We start from the raw sequence: 20,121 nt of genomic DNA, 5'->3' as shown, positions 1-20,121 counted from the left end.
CCAATGTCTAGACCAACCCTGTTCTATCCTTTTCACCTTTTGTATTCTTCCATTTTTGCAATTTGTTGTCTTCTTGTCATTTGCTGAGAATTGAGAAAGGATTCCCTCCTTCAACCACTTCTTTGACTATTTTGCTCTTTATATGAATTGCTCATCAGAGCTGGTAAATTTTAGAATTACTTACATGTTTTATTAGTACTTTATCTAGGTCTCAAAGTGCATACAGTCACACTTTAAATTGCAGTAAGAAATAGAGTGTCTGCTACTGGATCTTTCAGAACTTCCAAGTTCTTAAGAACTGTGAGGATCGGCAGCATGATCTAATGCGTACTAGAATAAGTCTTAGAAGATCTGGACTCCTCAGATCTGCACTATTCTAATCATAGTCATTACTAAGCTAAACCTTACACAAGCATTTCCTTTTCAATGCCTCCATCTCTCACTTTTTATCTATCTTATTTTCAATATACTACATGCTTTTCCAGAATGGTAAGTGCTCCTCTGTATGCTCACACTAGCTTTTTAAAAGTAGTAAAACTATTCTCAATTTATACTCTATAAATAAGACCAGACACGTGGTACTGTAAATTGTTTATTCAATGTCATCATAGTCATGACACTTTGCATACCAATTCAAGTCCTATGACAAAATTCTGCTGCTTTATCTAGGCCTCATCTGGAATAAGTCCATGAAAATCTATAATTAAACTAACATAGATCTGTAGTAACTTTAAAAGATTTAGTCATAGTAAAATGAGTTTAGCTGTTTAGCATTTGGTCCATGATCTTGGCTTCAAAAATGCATACTTTAAATTTGGCAGAGTAAAGGAAGCAGGAGAGAGCAGAAATCCCCCTCCTGCACACACACTCCCCATCCTCAGTTCTCACAGTTATATGCAAATGTTCCTTTATTTCTGCAGATGAAAACACTTCTGCAGTCAGGCTGCAAAATCACAAGAAAAATGTGTTTAAATTACAAAATGGAAATTTCTTGTGGCATCCTCATTACAGCAGACAATAGTCAAGCTGATGTAATATCAGAGGAATCAACATAGGCATGCTGCATACTTACCATACTCATCACCTAGAAAGAGCTGAGCATTCTGAGGCTCATCTGTAACCCATCCTGCAATGAGACCAAATACAGTCCTGACAACAGAATTTTGTGGAAGAGAGCCCCCTACACATGCCTAGAAAAAAGAACTGTGAAATTACAGAGGTTTTGATAAATCTAGAAGATGTTTGAATCCACATCTCTGCCAGGTCTGATTCAGTCTTTCAGACGTGCATACCTTAAGAAAAATGGTTGCCTTTAGCAACACATCCAGGTAATTCAGCATGGTGATGTCCTGGTTTCAGCCAGGACAGAGCTGGTTTTCTTCACAGAAGCTAGTGTGAGACTGTGTTTTGGATTTGGGATGAGAAACTGTTCAACAACCCAAAACATCTTCACAGAAGCTAGTGTGTTGCTAAGTAGTCAAGGACAGTCCAGCTTCTCATGCTGGCCTGCTAGCAAGAAGGCTGAGGGTGCATGGGAAGCTGGGAGGGGACACAGCCGGGACAGCTGACCCAGACTGGCCAAAGGGATATTCCCCACCATACGACGTCATACCCAGTACATAAACTGGAGTTGGCTGGGGGGGAGAAATCGCTGCTCGGGGACGGGCTGTCGATCGCCGGGTGCTGAGCAATTGCTGTATTGGGCATCACTTGTTCTTGTACATTCCTTTGTCATATTATTATTGTTGTTATCATTGTTGTTTCTTTCTCTCTTTCTGTCCTATTAAACTGTTTTTATCTCAACCCACGAGTTTTTTTTCCCAATTCTCTCCCCCGTCCCACTGGTGGAGGGGGGAGTGAGCGAGCGGCTGTGTGGTGCTTAGTTGCCAGCTGGGGCTAAACCACGACAGGTGATCACAAGCTCACATCCTAGTGCTATGAAACTACAGTGTGCTGCCTTGCCAAAACAGTAGTGTTCTCTCTACATGTTTTGGCCTGATCTTGATGATACTTCATTTGCAAAATTCATCCTGAGTTTAGTTGAAGTCATGCAGCAGTCATATATTCTGGTATATGGCTGCTCAGGCCTATTAAGCAGATGAGAAGAAAATGGAAAAGAAACAGAAAAGGTCAAAAATCTCTTTGGATCATTCAGCTAATTGCTCTTCTATTAGCATGAGCAGTTCCAGCATTAGACCATAATCACCTGTTCCTATGATGGTGTTAGGATTGGTGATAGGCTGCACCTGAGAGTCAAAAATGCACTTTAGTATTTACTTGCTTAATGTACCAAATGCCGTATCATAGAGGGGAGCTGACAAAAACAACTTAATGAAAAAGACTACCTCTAGCACTTTCCATCTCATGATCATCAAGCAGTTTACAAGCAGGAATGAAACTGTTTTCATTTGTGGATAATAATAACCCCATTTAACAGGTGGAAAAATAATCCAGCCATAGGAATGTGTTTTACTTGATAACAGGAACCTTATCTAGTGCTTTGCTACAGATTTCACAAGATGAATAAAGAGGCACTCAGAACTCTGCATGTCACATGGTGCAGAATAATGGGGTCCTGGCTGTTTGAGTGGAAAATCACAGCTGTATTGCTAGGTCAAAAAGGGACTCCAGTCCAGAAAAGGCTAAGAAAACATTGCCTTGCAAGCATCATGCATGTATTTCAGTTAGTACCTGACTGGGTAGCCTGGTGCTGAGAAAAATGGAAGCTGTGTGGGCCATGGTAGCAGCCCACCATGCTACCCACAGCCATGGGCAGGGCCCACAGGCAAGGCAGGGCCTGGCCAGAGATGCTGGGGCTGGGGGCAGCAAGACACTCTCCACTTTTTCATGTAACTTTTTTTTTTTCCTCCTTTTTCAAAGAGCAGTTGGTGGTGATGTCGAACTTTGGGAGTGCAATTAACGCTAAGAGGAAATCTGACCTGTAAAACATCCCTTGAAGGTACAGAGGAAGCCTGCCAATATTTTTAGATGACATCGGTTTACTTCAGTTCGCAGGTCAGGAAGAAGTTGAAAATGAAGTAACTCTATTACTGTTTTTATTATTATTCATTTAAAAGCCAGCGCACCTTTGGGACAGGTTCCGCTCCCAAAGGCTACGGTCACCCGCAGCCGTGCCCGCCCGCGGCCGCCATGTCGCCGCACCTCCCCCGCCGCCTCCCGAACATGGCGGAGCCAGGGAGCCACTCCGCAGCACCCCCCTTGCGGGGGCCGTGCCCCCGCCTCTCTCCCGGGGGAGCCGCTCCCACCGTGCCCGACCATGCTCCCTGCCGCCGCCTTGCCCAGGCCGTCCTCCCCCTGCGCCGCCCGCGCCCAGGCACCGCCCCCGGCGGAGGTGGTGCCGCCCCCTCGCCGGCCGGGGGCCAGGCGGCGGCTCTCGGCAGCGGCTGCACGGCGGGCGAGAGCTATGGCGGCGGACGCATTTCTGAGCGCCCGGGGCAGGACTCTAACCGCCTTCCGCCAAGGTACTCTCCGAGGGGTCCGCGTCTGGCGGAACCTCGGCATAGGGCTGCGGGTTCCGGCGGGCTCTCTTCCCCGCCTCGCAGCCAGGCGAGTGGTGCGGGAGGAGCGTGCGGAGGGGGAGGCCCGGGGCTTTCCCCGGCGGCAGCGGGAGGAGCGTTTACTGCCAGGGAGGGGGAGACGGAGGGCGGGCGCTCGCAGGGGCTGGGACAGGGCCCTGGGCCGTCTGCCGGCGCCGCGAAGCCCGTGATGGGGGCCGCGTTGCTGGGGGGAGCAGGCGGCACTCGGCGTGCGGCTGCCGGGCGGCGGGGCCTGGCTGAACGCGGATCTGTGGCAGCTCGCTGCTCCCCCTCCGCTGTGCTGGGGCGCGCCGAAGCCTCGGAAGTTTGTTACCACGTTAGCTGGAGAGCAGAGGCGCGTTGAAGCGTTTGCCCCCGCGGTCCTGCTGTCCGCAGCGCGGGTGGCTCCGTCTCCCGTGGAGAAGATGCCAGCAGTGTCCAACACCAGATTTGTTTTAAAAAGCTTGTCAGTGCTGCTAAACCTGGTCTCCGTAGCTTGTGAAACTGCCGGTGCCAGCGCTATGATATCGTGTGTTTGTAGCTACAGGGGTGAAGTTACAGGTTACAGCTCATTGTTTTTGTTACTTAAATGAAAGGCCAGGTGTACCAGAACGGATACAACTAGACAAGATCCAAGTTCCTTCAAGGTGCTTCAGCCTCTCTCCGGGTGGAGGTGAGCAGGTAGTCCCTCCCTTGGAGCTTCTGCTAACCCCCTCGGCTGATAGTGCCTTATTGTAAGTCAGCTCCCTAGGAGACATACTTCTAGACTTGCCTCCTCCCAGGTGAATAAGGTAATGAGGCTGTTGCCAAGCCAAAGATAGCAGCCACCTGCTGACTGCTGGGTCTTGTGGCTGGTCCAGCAGAGGAGTATGTTTAGCATCTATGTGTCTCACCTGTTTGTAAAATTTTCCCAAGGAAGGAGGTTCAACAGTGTGCCTAGGTTTTTCAGGTGCATAACTAGCTCTGTGTTAAGAAATCATTTCCTGTTGCCACACATGTAAGGTATTTTATTTTCTTGTATTTGTTTATTAATTACAAATTGTATTGGTTTGCTGAGGTGGGCAAGGCTATTCAATACCAACAATTTTGTGGTATTTTCTTGGGTTTCATTGGAAATATTTGGCTTTGCTTGTTGCCAAATAAAAATCACTAACTCTGAGTATGTGAAGTATATGTATACAGTCATTCTGGCAACCTATTAATTGCAGATGGTGTGGTTGGTTTGGAACAGAATGCCTAGCATTTGTTGAGGGGACAGATGGCAGACAAGCTATCTAGTTATATCAACTGTATAGTGAAATTGTAACAAAAGGAGTGTTCAGTGGCAGTGTAACAATTTCTGAACAAAAGCTTTATCTCGGGACTTCTTGAAAATTGCCTAAACATGGAAGAAAAAATGTGATTTGGGTGTCTGTTTTTCCAGGTGTGCTTCTTTCTCCTGAAGTGTCCTTGTTTGATATTCTTTAAATATTAAGACTTTCCTTACCAACTTTTTTTTTACTCTTGTTCAGGAGTTTTAGGCTATCATAGTCCAGCTATCATCTTTGGGTACAATGTTTCTTTGCCAATAATTTACTTAGCTCTTTCTTAAGAGTCTAAAGTTCAACACAATCTTTTAATAACTAAATGATTGGAAAAAAACAGAACCAAGGGCTGATAAAACTGAGGCAAAGTTTCTTGCAGTTTAAGATGAAAATCTGTTACCTGTTTCATTGTTTTCCTCAGTCTCGAGGTTTCAGTCCTGTTAAACAGGTAGCTACACAAAACATTTGCTATTGCTGCTCTGGCTTGGCACACTGTTTCCTTTTAAAATTTGAGAGTCACTATTGAGAGTTTAATTAATTTTTTCTCACTACCTTTTCTGCAAAATCACTCTTCCACACCCAACCCCTTAATAGTAATTTGTTCAGTTGGCTTTCACATAATGTGGAGGTTATATTTGTAACCTGCTCTAATCTGCTCTTGCTATGTGACGTGTGAATCAGAAGCTCAAGGTTAGGGTTCTAAATTATCCATGTCATCAATGGAGCGTAGTAGCAAACAGTGCATAAATGCCCTACTTCATTGGCAAGAGACCTCTGTATGCTTTGGCTTTACTTTTTTAATACATTTTCTGTCTTTCTACCCATGTGAAATGATGCTTCAGATGTCTACTACTTTTATTAGTATATTAGTGAAGGAACAGGACAATATGTTTGGGTAAATTCTGTCTTTCCCCCACTTCCAAAATGTTGTGGGATTTTTTGTTTTAGTTTTGGTTTGTGGTTTTTTTGTCCCAAGTATGCCAGTCACATGCTATGCAAAGAATTTCTGTGAAAGTAGGTAGAGCACTTTTTCCAAGTAACTAAACAAGTGATAGTACCATCAGCTTAGCTGGTTGAGAAGTGTCTCTGTTTCGAAGCTGTCTTTTGCTAGTTTTAGCTGATGGTTCCAAAACCTTCATCTGGAAGAGGTAGATAGCCAGCATTGCATACTCATGTTCTCAGTTCCACATACAATTTTATTATGTTCCTCTGTCATGCCTCCCTCACCAATCTTTTGCAAACTCTTTAAGCTTGTTCAGTTGCTTCTCTCATTTTTTTGTTTTGCTCCGCACTCTATTCCTTTCCTGTCTCTGCTTTTTTGCCATTACTGAATGTTGAGGTGACTTTTCTTTGTAGCACTTGCCAGAACTATCTATGAAGTTGGTGGTGTTTTTCTGACATGCACTATCGTGTACTTTTCTGCACTGATGTTCATCTGCTTTCCTGAACAGTCACTGTGTAATGAATTCTCTCCCCAGTTCTTCACAACCAGGCCTTATTTTCAGACTGCCAAATGGCTTAGTTTTAGGAAATTTCACTTCCTCGCAATTCAGTTGCTGTTACAGATTGTTTGGAATTTTTTGAACAGTATAGGTCCCAGTACAGATTCAGGTGGGATCTGTGTGTCTTGTCCGTTTCTTTTTTTTTTTTTTACCAGTTTTTTATGCATGTGACGACTTTCATATTTCAAGACAGCTTGGCTTTCTTAAGAGTCTTTGGTAGAGTAACCGTCGTATACCTCTCGGAGATTCAATAGACGGTATCAAGTGGATTTCCCTTGTCCATGTAAAAGCTGTCGATAACTCTGAAGAATCAGTAAGTGCAGTAGTTACTGTCTTCGCTACAGTCTCAATTAAAAAAATTGTCTGTACAGATGCCAGTTTTGCAGTCAGTTACCACGGTTGCTCAGGAATAAATGTAGGCGTGATACTGGCCATGTTCCTGCTCCTCTGGTGCAAAGGCAGTTTTAAGCAAGGGGTAACTCCCCAGGGCTTAGCTGTTTTTTACTTTTGAGTGTGACTGTGGATGCCACCTAATCTGAGTGGTTTGTTGTTGTTCATGTCTATTTGTTGAATCATCTACTGGTATTTTGATTTGGGACAGGTCTGCTGCACTGTTTGTGATGAATTTTGGCATTGGATCTTCACAAATTCCTTCACAATAAACATGGATACAAAAATTTACATTGTTTTTCTTCTCTGCCTTTATCTTTGGGTGCATCTTGCATGTCTGGAACATCTGTTAGCCTTAGTGAATGTCTGGCAGGCAACTTGCTCCTAATGCCTCTGAAAAGGGATTTATTAGTTTTCAGATTTATGCTATTTCCAATTGTTCTTCACTTTTTTAAGCTTGATTTCTTGAGGACTTCTGTAACTAACCTTCCAGTGTATAAAATCTTACCTGTTTTCTTTATTTGGATGCTTTAGCTTTTTGAAGGATGCTCTCCTGCTCTTACTAGCATCCTTATGGCTGCTGTTTACGTTGTTTAGGCAGTCTGGATTCTTCTTGGTCTTTCCAAAGTTCTTAGTAAATGCTGTGCCTATGGTCTGAGCCTCTGGGATAGTGCCTTTGAGTAGTTTCTGTGCTGCCTTCAAGGATTTTTGCACTTTTAAAAATCATCATAATTACATATAATTCGCCTTCCTTTGAAATTAAATACAACTGCAGTTGATGTCTTATTTTTTCTTGCTTTCGCATGAGTGTTGGATCTTGGCACATTATGGTTACTGTTCTAGAGCTCTTCAACAGTAATATTTTTGAGCACTGATCAGAACTGCTTCCCAGCTAGCATATTCCATTCCCAATACTGTCTCCAACTCACATATGAATTAGGCAAATTTTTACGTGGGTTTTGAGCAACTTTCTGTGACTTCACCTTGTCATTATGCAAGCCACCCCCCTTCACACCTACAGTGTTGGGCTGTAAAGTTTCTGTAATGAGTTTACATGTTAAGTTTGGAGGTGGGCATAAAGGCATAACTAGAGTTTAACATTCTGTAGCCCTCAGTAATAAATAAACTGTATCTGAGGGGGCATTTCCTACCTTGATAGTTATCTGAGAAGCTTAAAACTATATCTTTTAAAAATAATAGTACTGCCTAATTTATTTGAGAAACCGTATTCTGTCAATTAGTGTTTCTACTGACATTGTAGTTTAGGCTCACTGTACATGATTTCTACAATAATTACTATTTTTAAATGGCTTTATTTTCTCTCTGAAAAAATTTATTTTGGTACCTGTTTTGAATGTTTGTTTTCCATAATAGGTTGCCTTGGTCATTCAGCAGAACCCTCAATAGTCCTATATTTGGTAACCCCTCAGGTACACATGGAAAATACAGCTGAAAGGAATGAGTATCTCATTAGATTGAAATCTTTTGTATTTGGACATACACACAGTAATGATGGTGGTTTTGAAGCCATAATTATTGACAATGTTTTAATATTATAGGAATTATTAAGGATTTAGTGCAAATCCTTTCTTGTTTTTCAAGCTATTCCAGGACTTGAGAGGAAAGAAAACAAACTCCTTCAAAAGTAAACTGCAAAACAATTGCAAGGAAAAAGTTTTTTGCCTTTTTATATTGTTTATGATGTATAAATAATGCCTTCACTTCAAAGATTCCATTTTCCTTCCTGCCTATTGCTTCTTGTCCAGTTTTATCTAGAAGAAGACACAGACATGCTTTGTAGGCAGAGACAGCACAAGACAGGGAACCATGTGCCTGTTTGCTATTTTGTGATCTTTCAGAGAAGTGAAATTCATTCCCCAGGCAGACCCAACATGAGAATGAGGATACTTCTTGTATTTATTACTGCTCATGGTATACTGGCGAAGCACTAGGCGTGTGTCCATGTCCATTCTCCTCTGATATACGATAGTGTCTATAGAGAGACTACAGGCAAGAGTAACTTTTCGTAACCAATTTTTTCCTATGAAATGCCATATTGTGTAGAGGAAGAAGAAAACCAATGTACTGTTGAAACCAACCAATGTACTTTTAAAAAATCCCAGCACGGACATATTGGAAATCCCACCACTACGTGGCTGTCAGAGGCCAACTTGGCAGTGGTTTATATGAGCAATCTCTATATGTGTATTTGTGATGCTTGGAGAGGAGGGAAGAAAAGGGAGGAGAAATTAGGAAAATCAAAAGGGGAAGAAGTCAAGGCACAACAAGATACTGGCTGTTGTCCTCTAGAAATGGTGAGGTTTGGCTTAAATCCCACCTAGGTCCTTGAAGTGTCTTTTTGTGTGTGATCACAATGCGTGGCTGAGCTTTTGTCATGTGAATTGTTGATGACTACTTTGGCCCTTCACAGAATTAATCCTTAGATAAAATTAGAAGCTGGCACCATTTTTCAGCCTGTGCTCCTAGAAATACATTGAATTGATCCTCTCTCTGTACTTTGGCATGCATGGGAGCCGAAAAAAAGAGTGGGAAGCTACTGAAACTGAGGCATAACAACGTGTTCTGAAGTTGCACTTCTTTCATGGTGATCAGCTGTGCAGCTCTTAAGGAGGCCTGGGAATAAAATGGATTTGGAATAGGAGTTTTGCATGGCTAAATGTATAAAAGCAGCTCTACAGACATTTGTTCTTCAGAAATGGAAGCCGTATGTGCACCAGTTGTCTGAGATCTGCTGACTTTTGTCTGGCATTTGCTTTTTCTTATTGCTTGGTAAATTCGGAAAGTTGCAAACAGCCTCTGTGCTCATAGGGATGAAGAGACAATTTGCAGGCATTCTCAAATCTGCTCAATTTTGTGACACAAGGGAGAAGGCAGAAAAAAATTGTTTATTAATTGAATCCTAATCTTCTGTTGCTTTACCTAGCATGTACTTTGTCTAATACCATTACATAGCTCATCTAAAGGCTTGAAACATGGACCCGATGCCCCATGGACTTAAAAATTGAAACTCCTAGCCAGAAGGATACCTTTGATGTCATTCCCGTAAAAGTCGTTGCTTGCTACATTTGAAGGGAAGATAGCAACCGTACATGCTATTTAATTGAAGCCGTATGGAGTAACATCTAGGACCTGGATCATGACTAGATGATCACTGCAAAAACAGCTGTTCCCCCTCCCACCACTTGTGCCCAATGCTGTTTGTTACTAACTCTCTGCCAGACTTCGGCATTCCCGTAGCATACCAACAGAATTATTTGTCTGAGCACTCTTCTTGTGATTCAGTGCAAACTAAAAAGGTTCAAACAATTTTTTGTGGTGCCTGACTTACTGCTTAAGCAGACGAGGTTTGCTTGCATGAGCTACAATACCTATTCTTCTTGCGGGTGCTAACAAGCAGCTGGTGAGGGAGAGAAGTAAGTTACCGAAGTTTTATTGATAATTATCTGAACACTGTCCATTGATAAATGATTTAACTCTTTAACTGTTAATCCAAAAGACTTCTGGATCCATGTACGGTAGTGGAAGATGCTTTTACGTTCTGTTTCTCTTTGCTTACCATATTGGTCTGTTGAAAGAGCACTCGTGCAGGCGTGCTCCTGGCATTTTAAGCAAAATTAGCCAAATTGCGCTACTTGCAACACCTTAAACTTTAGCTGGACTGGTGTTATGCCTTGCACAGATAAGGCAAAACTTGCATGAGCTCCTATGCAGACATACCAGTGAGGGCAATTGAGAGTTCTTTCCTGGATGAGCTGAATTCAGAACATGCTTAAGAGTTGGTGCAGGTGCAAGTTTGCACCAGTGGTGTTGTACAAATACAACTCTCTTCATGATATTCTGCTTTTTTTATAGCACTTTATAGTAATTGAAATGCATTCCTAATAAACTTAAGTTATAAGTTTAAACTGAGTGTCCATATATTATTTTGTTCCCATATATTCTTTTGTTTCATGAGGAATGAAATCTGTAAGTACTAAACTAAGTCAGGAAGTACCACTTGATAAGTAATAAGGTAACGGAATTTGGTTTAAGTACTATTTATTTGTTTCTAGTTGAAGTGATCAAATAACAAGACAAAGGTAGAAAATATTTATTCAACCTTACTGTTATTTTTTGTAACTATTTGATAAATTATCAGATACCACAAAAATAGCTGTTGACTGAATTATTTGACTAAGACCAGTTAATTAAAATAACGTTTTAAGTAAATGCTATTTATGTAGCCCTAATTCCTGGATCTTTTCTGTTCTCCCTTCGCTTTCTTCATTTTATTTTTTTCTTTCCTACAGGAGAATATAGTATATACCTTTGCATCATTTTCAGTTCCTTTCTCTTTTCACCTCCTATCTCTTTCCTTTTCTCCCCACTCTTCTTCACCTCCACCCCTGCATCTTCTGTTTCTCCTTTCTTCTGCCACTTCTTGATTCTGTCTGTGTACTGAACTTCTCTTTTCAAATTCATCTTATCAGTGTCTCTCTCTCTGCCTCACATGACCATCACTCACCCACTCAAACCAGAGCATCTGTGCACAGTCTTGAAAACATTCAGGTACTTAAAACCTAGACAGCTACTGTATTGGCATGAATATAAGGCAGGAAGGAAAAAAAAAAAAATCCATGAAGCACATATTAGAGTAGCTCCTGGTCTGGCCTTGCAACCTGTTTTGCACCAGCTCTGCGTGCGCTCTGACAGTGCATTGTCTGCTTGCCAGACTTCTCTCTGTTCAAGCATTATATATGAAGCTCCTTGTTTCCTGGGAGTGATCCAGTCCTGCTGCCTGGGTTGGCCAGCCTGCCTGACCAGCTACCTGGCCTGCTGCAGGTGCTCCAGCTGCCTTTGGCCACCAGACACCATCCCTGGGGCTCTGGAAAGGGAAACACAGTATGTCCACAACTGAAACAGAGTCTTTAAAAAAAAAATTAAAAAAAAAAAAAAACAAAACACCTAGCTGTCTTTTCTAAGTATTACCTGTAAAAATAGATAAATGTCTCTATACTTTACTTAGGCTACAGTGGTAAAAATTACTGGCTTCAGATTAATCAATACAAAACAAGTAGATTTTGCTCAGCATTGATTATCAATACTGTCTGCTGAGTTGCTGGAAAAGGGACAGGTGTTAAAAATCCTGCCACGTTGTTCAAAGATTTGATCTTTTTTCCCATTTAATGAGTGTGAGGATTGTGCCACTCCTCCAAAACAAGTTCCTGTTTCAAACTTTCCCTTTTTTTTTGGTTTTATTTTGTGTAGGTCATAAAGAATTTCTGATGCAAGCTTGCTTAATTGCTTTTTTCTATAGCTTTCCACTGTTGTTTTCTCTGCACAAACGAAGCCTTTGATGCAGCGTGTAAGCTATTTTTTTTTTATGGCTGTCATATTTTGCCATGCAAGACAAAATAAAAACCTAAATTACTTTGTCTCATTCAGCTGTTTCCATAAGGCTTCTATTGCAAACTCATGGATGGATGGATCATTTCACTTCTCTGAATAAGTTATGTAATTGGAAAAGTTAATTTCGTTTCATAATTAAAAGCTAATGAATGGCTAAAAGTTTCTATCTATAAAATACATGATTATTATTTAGAACAAGGCAATGCTGGTATGAATTAACAGACAATGTTAACAGATTATAAATAATTTTGTTTAGAAATTCAATTTTAACTAAAATGTAGAAGCTTGCATTTGCAAAATGATCTGATGCCATAGCAACAGATGACAATTACAAGCAGCTTTTGGGAGTTGCCCACATTCCTTCTCCCCCACCCCAGCCTACCCATATCCATAGTGCAAGAGATGAATTCTGACCTCTGTTTTCTAACCTTTCTTGAAAGAAACATATCCCATTTCATGCAAAGGAAGAAGCTCCAGTTCTAGATCACTTGAAAGAAAACCAAAAGTAAATCCCTGTGGTTGACATGCTGCTTGCTTATGTACTGTTATTGAAAGATTAGTTTTGCCTCAAACTGTGTTTCAGCTCAGACTGGCGTAATATGGGAGTGTATTTATGGATTATATTTTAATTTGGCATAATTTGCTGTATCATTTTTTCTTAGATTCAACTATAGATTGATGTAGTAGCTACAGGCTTGGGGAGGAGTGGCTGGAGAGCTGCCCGGCAGAAAAGGACTTGGGGGTGCTGGTTGACAGCCGGCTGAACATGAGCCGGCAGTGTGCCCAGGTGGCCAAGAAGGCCAACAGCATCCTGGCTGTTACTTACTTACACAGAAATAGTGTGGCCAGCAGGAGGAGGGAAGTGATTGTGCCCCTGTACTCGGCACTGGTGAGGCCGCAGCTTGAATACTGTGTTCAGTTTTGGGCCCCTCACTATAAGAAGGATGTTGAGGTGCTGGAGCATGTCCAGAGAAGGGCAATAAAGCTGGTGAGGGGTCTGGAGCACAAGTCTTATGAGGAGCGGCTGAGGGAACTGGGGTTGTTCAGTCTGGGGAAGAGGAGGCTGAGAGGAGACCTTATCGCTCTCTACAACTACCTGAAAGGGGGTTGTGGCGACAAGGGTGTTGGTCTCTTCTCCCAGGTAACCAGCGATAGGATGAGAGGAAATGGCCTCAAGTTGCGCCGGGGGAGGTTTAGATTGGATATTAGGAAAAATTTCTTCACCAAGAGGGTGGTCAAGCATTGGAACAGGCTGCCCAGGGAGGTGGTGGAGTCACCATCTCTGGAAGTGTTCAAAAAATGTGTGGATGTGGCACTTTGGGACATGGTTTTGGGGACATGGTGGCGCTGGATTAATGGTTGGACTTGATGATCTTGAAGGTCCCTTCCAACCTTAGTGATTCTGTGTAGTCACTGAGTTTTTTAAATGCTGTTTAAAAAAACTACAGTAACACTAAATGTATTAAGCCAAATACAGCTGTCAAAACTCAAATATTCAGGTTGCAAATGAATGCCTTTAGACAGCTGGAAAAACAACAGTATGTTTGTGTTTGTAGTTTAATTCCAACTTGAGACATAAGTCTAGGAAACAGGATACCCATTTTTGTTTCTGATTTGTAGCCAACTGTTAGCTGCCAGTGTTGAGTTTTTTTCTTATGTTCTTGTAGTCTTATGATTCACATTTCTTTTGTGGTACTTGCTGTTACACTATCAGAGAAACAAGTATACAAGAAAATTGTAGCAGTACAAATTCTGTTGTACCTTCTGTTTGCGTTGACTCTGCCAGTGGAAATCTGTTTCCGAGTTCTCACCTTTTTATTATAGGTCCCAGGAGCTATTACAGCAGTTCTAGATTAGGATTTTCATTGTTGCTGCTAATTCTGATGATGTTGGATTTTGTGTTTGCTGACCTTGGTCCTGTTGAGTGGCTTCGGTTCTAACTCCAAAGAATATGCTACCTCCAACTTCCCGCTAAACGTATAAGAACAAAAAGCATTTAACTCTTTAATAATTTAAGGACAAGTCTACTGGAACCATGAAATGTGAAGTGTGTTGTGTATGTTTTAACTTGTTAATTAAAGAAGCAATAATTGGAGTCTTAAAAGAATCAACTGAAATCTAATGTTATACACTTGTGCTCTGTTGTAGTCTTGTAATTTCCAGCACTATTTGTTGAATTCTTCATATACTTTTCCTCTAATCAGTCTGTAATTACCATGTGGTATAATTAATATACTTTCATTTATTGCAGCTATCCATTAGAGGAAAATTTTGTACTTCTGCCTTTATATTTGTCCTGTATGAATGACTACAGAATTATGTACTTTCATTAAAGCAGCCTGAACTTAGGTGAAGAGCAGTCAGTTTAATGATGCATGGAAACTTTTATTCTCTTTGTAAGTTTCTCTAGAGCTTAACTTTTTTTTTTCTCCTCTTTTTTTTCTTCTTAGATGATGAGTACCAATGGAGGGGGCCCTTCTACTTCATCCAAGGAGCAGATCCTCAGTTTGGACTGATGAAAGCTTGGGCAGTTGGAGACACTAACAATGGAGATGATGAATGGGGAGAAGAAATCAAATTAGCAGAGCAAGCAGTGCAGGCCATTAACAAACTAAACCCTAAACCCAAGTTCTTTGTGTTGTGCGGAGACCTTATCCATGGAATGCCAGGTAAGGCAATTAAAAGTGTAGAACAGGGATTGTAACTCCATTTTCTTTATATTTCATATTGGCAGCAAGGCTAATTTAATTTCTTTGACTTCATAATATGCTTTCATAGGATTTGGTATGCTACTGTTTTGGTGTTTGGGGAAAAAATTGTGCTTTGTAAACAATTCTTGAGACATTATTCTGATTTCTTCATCTGATGTCCTGTATCATTAATTTTAGGGTGTACTTTTGTTAGTTAGTTGCTTTTTTTCCAGTGGGCCTGGGGAAATTTTCTCTGAAATAAAAGACCTAAGAATGACACATTAGAATTCTTTCTTCTAAACAAAATGCTTTGAGAAGACAAATAGGGACTCTACTCACTGGGGAAAAACAATGCCAAGAAAAGAACAAAAAATAGCTATAGCTTTTTGAGTACCTAAAGTAGCTGAAGCTCAGAGAATTCTCTGGCTTTCTAATACTTAATAAATTCAACGGCTTCAATATTTAAATTCTTAAAATGCTAGAAGTCAGCAAATTCAAGTTTTAGCATTCTTTCCTGTTGCTGTGGGACTCAGAGATCGGTGTGTTTCTGTGTACAGTCAGAGGAAGAACAACAGATCATCTAGAAAGGTGGGTTAGAAAGTTTGACAGTTATAACTTTAAAACAGACTGGTAATATTTTCTATTTTAAGAAGATAACTGTTCTTCTTGGAAATGAATGAAAAAGTGATGTTACTAGTTGACAAGTGGTCTCAAAAGCAGATCTAAGCACAGTGTTTAACATTTCTTAGCCTTGATAAGAAGCAGAGCTGCAGACAGCCTTAGCTATGTAACTGGCAGCACAGCAATCCAAGTGAGCTTGCAAATACAGAGTCCTGTGTGCTTTATGCTACGCTCTGCTTTGCACTCCACTTGCACCTGAGGTGGTGCTTCCCAGCTCGTTTGCACAGGAAGGTTTTGAGCATGTTAGAGACCTTTCACTAATTCCTTGTGTCCTGCAAAGTGTATTTTAAAACCTTAGCTGTCAAATTGACAAGTCAATTGATTTGCATTATTTATAGGCTATGGACTTTCTTGTGGCCAGAACATGATTTTAGTGGGAAAGTGTAAAAACCAAGAGATTTAAGCTTGATAGAATCTACCGTGGAAAACCTCAGTAGCTTGATCATAATGTGAAGTCTGCTTTTATGCAGTTGGTTTTTGGTTTATGTTCTTCCATTAATTTTGGAAGTACCGTTTTGACCCAGAATCATAAAATAATCTCTTCCTAAGAATCATCTGGCCTTCCTATAGCAGAGTTTTAGTAAGTGTTTTGATTAGGACTTCTAATTTTGTAAGTGTTCCCACCATTTTTTTTTTTTATCTTCAGTATCCCTTGTAAGTGGAAGAAAATTCTGGACAAATAGGTGTTTCTACATCCTGCTGAAAAGGTTCTTTCACTCACAAATTTAAATCATCCAGGAAGCTAAGTTAATTTCATTTTACCTGGAGATTTCTCAAAGGCTTATAAAACAATGCAGAGTTCTGAGTACTTTTGTCTATATTGACTTTAAACGACGATATTCTAAGGCTTTTCTGTTGATAGAGAGTAAGTGCCAGCTACAGAAAACCAGCAGTCTTCTGACTTCTGCTGGGTACTGAATGGCTAGATACAATAAATAAGTCTTGTGTGTGGCAGGTTTTATGGGTTTTTTTTCTAGTAATGGATCTCTGTAGTCATTTTATCCCTTTTACCAGTGGTATGTCTCAGACTTCTGTAATATTTTAAATACAAACCTGCCAGGCTTTTGCAAAATATTATCGTATACTCATTTTGCTCACAAACATGTACAAGAAACCTAATGGATTGTACTGCTGAGATCACTTACATTGTGTGATGTATGTGCTGTGCATTGTATAAATATTTGAAGCTGTCCAGTGCAATTTCCAAGAAACTGCAAGAAAGAGCAGTTCATTACTGGATGATCTTAAGGGTCTTTTTCAGCCTAAACGATTCTATGATTACCTCACTTGAGCCACCATATTTTAATTCATCTAATAATTTCTTGTTGATTGAAATTATGTTCTTTAATGCTTTGTAAGCCTGTGTGATCATGTAGTTATATAAAATAGTTAAGGAAATGTTCTGCCAAAAGGAACTTCAGAATATTCAACTGGAACAACTACTTATTACTGTCTTTGTATTTATACAAACGGCTTGCTGTGGTGTGAGTTGGTAAACATATAAGTACAATTTTAGAGTCAGCCATTTCTTTTCATGTCTAAACTGATGAGAGAGATAAAAGTGAATTGCTGTATGGTGCAGATACCTGTGGATTAGCACTCTGACTAGTTGCCTAGAAGGGCAAGGAGATGTGTGATACAGCAAGGGAGACAGAAATGCAGAATCAGAAAAATACTTCAGAGAAGATTAAATCTAATCTGTGTGTTTAAAAGAATTTGAAAGAACTCTTTAGTTTAAACTGTATGAATGTGTATTTTGGAAGAGAAATAATAGGTTTTTCAAAGGGTTTTTTCTTACCTTTTCATCTTGCGTATTTAGCTTCTAGAATAGAAACTCCTTTCAAACACAGGGAGTTAAAAGAAAACTTAAAAGATATTAAAATATGACAACTCACATCCTGTTTAAAAATGTCTTATCAAGATACTTATTGACAATTTCTTTGGTTTGGTTTGTTAATAGCTGTTACTGTATGAGACACTGCAAGACATTGGCATTAAGAAGCCAAGATGTTGGTCTTATAAGAACTTATTTGCTGCATATTCTTTTACCAAAATAGAAATTCTCTGATGATAGAAATTCTCAAGCTTTCTGCCCCATTCTGTGCTAAACTCTAGGGATTGAGGTGACTTCCTTCTCATGGATTATTTAAGAATGACTTTTTAAATTTCTTCTCTTACACGGGTATGTGCTTGAACCGCTTGTGTATTTCTGCACGAGTTATAACTCAGATAAAAAGCAGGAGCCATTGTATTCCACTGTCATATGGCACAAGTATCTTTCCACTAATTCCAGTACTAATACTGTGCTTGAGATTTCATGCTTCTTTACATAAACCATTTAAAAAATGAGATAAAAAAGCTATCAGCAACCAATTAAACTCTTAAAAAAATTTAGAAAGAGTTCTATTTCAAAATTATAACAGTAATATTGAAATTTTCCAGCACTTTCCTTATTTGTTACAACAAAAATTTGAAATTTTAAGAAGCCTTTTGGCAATACTGTATTAATGAAAAACAGCAAATAGCAAATCTTAGAATTTTTATAGCCAATAGCTTTTCAGATAATCTGCATACATTTATATGTTCAAATTTGAAGACTAGTAGTACTATTTCTTTTCCTGGAGTAATTTAAGTATTTTCACTGTTCTAGCCAGGGATGTTTAGACCTATGTAATGTATGTCTGTAGTAGAATGGTATGGCAATCGTTTCATACTTCTCCACTGAGGAGTCTCTCCAAGAATAATTGCTGTGTTAATTCTCTTATTATGTTAGTTCAATAAAATGAAGGATTAAAAATTAATTTTTTCAGTAGGCAAAAATCAGAAATTACAAGAGACAAGACACTGATTTAAGTTCAACAATTGTGAATGTGGCTTGTACATGTATGTTATTTAATGTCTCAAATAGCCTTTTAAATCACTTGTGTATATCAGCTATATTAAAACTGAAAACATCAGCGTTAATGGAAGTGTATCATAGTTACTATTGCAGCATGGTTATTGAAGAAAGCTATGATCAGCTCAATTTCAGCTATGTTATGATCCATTAGCCAATGTCTATCAGGTTCTTTCAAATAATCAATGCTTGTCAATAAAGGTGGTGGTAGGGAACCTCAGATCTTCCTCTCCTCTCTTAATATGTTTCATTGTGGACTACTAAGTGTAAAGTTTATGATGACTATTTTAAAGCATGCACTGTAGCTGTTTAGCTGAAGCAATGTTAAAGCCTTTGCAAAGGGACTCCAAGAAATCTCAGAATTCCAGCAGCTAGAAGTGATGAACAGAATCCTGATCAGCTGGGAAGCAATCAGGCACAGCACTTGGAATCCATTACAGATGTCATTAGAGCAACGAAGTAATCAGCACCAGTATCTTGGTATTTAGCTGCTGATTAAAAGTAGTTTGTACTCTGAATATTATTTTCAGAAGTTTTTCTTGATTACATAATCAAGAATAGAATATCTATTCCTGGTAACACTAATATTGTGGTGCATAATCAAGAATTTCAAGCAATACCTTATAGTGCAACTGTGTTACTGAAAATAATTTCTATGAACTTGATACTTCTACCTAGATACACCATGATAATGAAAGACTTCTGAAGTCATTTGTGTGCATTAAGTTAGTGTACCATAATTTAGTATGGCAAAAATGGTAATCGGCAAAATGCAAAATATTGTTGATTAGATAATGTGTTTGTTTCACAGCATTTTTCTAAAACTCTGGAAATTCATTTCTAAAAGCGTTTTTTAACATAGCAAGTTGGAACCTTCCATTTTGTTTTATGACAACTTCCCATATTGTTCCATTAACCCTTTGAGCCCAACAGTCCAGCCAGTTTTTCGCTCGTCTAGTTCTCCACTCATTTACACTTCAACATCCTAACTCCACAGCCTTTTGATGATTATAGAGAGGTGCCTCACAGTGACATCAGCCAGCGCTCTCAGTACTCTTGGATGCATCCCCTCGGGTCCCACAGGCTTGCTTGGGTTGAAATTTTTCAGGAGATACTTGGCTGAATCCTGTTCCACTACCAATATTTCCTCTGCTCCTTTAACTCTGGGAGAATATTTCAGTGAAGAGAGGCAAAACCAGCATGGAGTACCTGTCACTTTTCACTGCCTCACTTAGCAGTGGGCCTGTGCTTTCTTTGTTTATTATTTTATGGCTAAAGTAGTAGTAGAAGCCTTTGCTGTGTATCATGCCGTTTGCTAGTTTCAGCCCTCAGTGAGCTTTGGTTTTCCTGACACCAGCCCTGCATGCCCAGGTACTTTTTCAATATTCTTCCATTCAAGTCCATCTTTGTTTCCATCTCCCTTTTACATCCTCTTTCTGTTGGTACTCAGGCATGAGTTCCCCATTTAACCAGGTCATTCTGCTGATAGTCTACTTCTTTTTTTTCTCTGTGCCCCCTCCCCCCAGGTATGAGGAAGGACCATTCTTGTGTTAGGAGGAGCTTGTCTTCAAAGACAGGTCAACTCCCTCAAATTCTTCTGCCTTTCAGAGCTGCCTTCCACAGGATCCTATATACCAGCTCCCTGAATAAGCCAGTCTGCTGTCCTGAGGCCCCAGATCTGCTGTCTGCCTGCCTTGCTCCCTCAGGATCTTC

At 40.1% G+C, this 20,121-nt stretch overlaps 1 protein-coding gene across 1 annotated transcript in view; it reads left to right on the top strand.

Annotated features, from left to right (window-relative positions):
• The first annotated feature begins 3,317 nt into the window (after window positions 1-3,317).
• Window positions 3,318-20,121, top strand: part of CPPED1 (calcineurin like phosphoesterase domain containing 1) — a 51,019-nt gene continuing 34,215 nt past the window's right edge. The window contains exons 1-2 of the mRNA XM_082006556.1: window positions 3,318-3,482; window positions 14,592-14,810. Of these exons, the coding sequence (XP_081862682.1) occupies window positions 3,425-3,482; window positions 14,592-14,810 (277 nt within the window). The 5' untranslated portion in view covers window positions 3,318-3,424. The remainder of the gene's footprint in view (window positions 3,483-14,591; window positions 14,811-20,121) is intronic.

The sequence above is a fragment of the Phaethon aethereus genome (genome assembly GCF_964289735.1).
Source record: "Phaethon aethereus genome assembly, chromosome: 15".
NCBI lineage: Eukaryota > Metazoa > Chordata > Aves > Phaethontiformes > Phaethontidae > Phaethon > Phaethon aethereus.
This window is presented reverse-complemented; position numbering and strand designations above follow the sequence as displayed.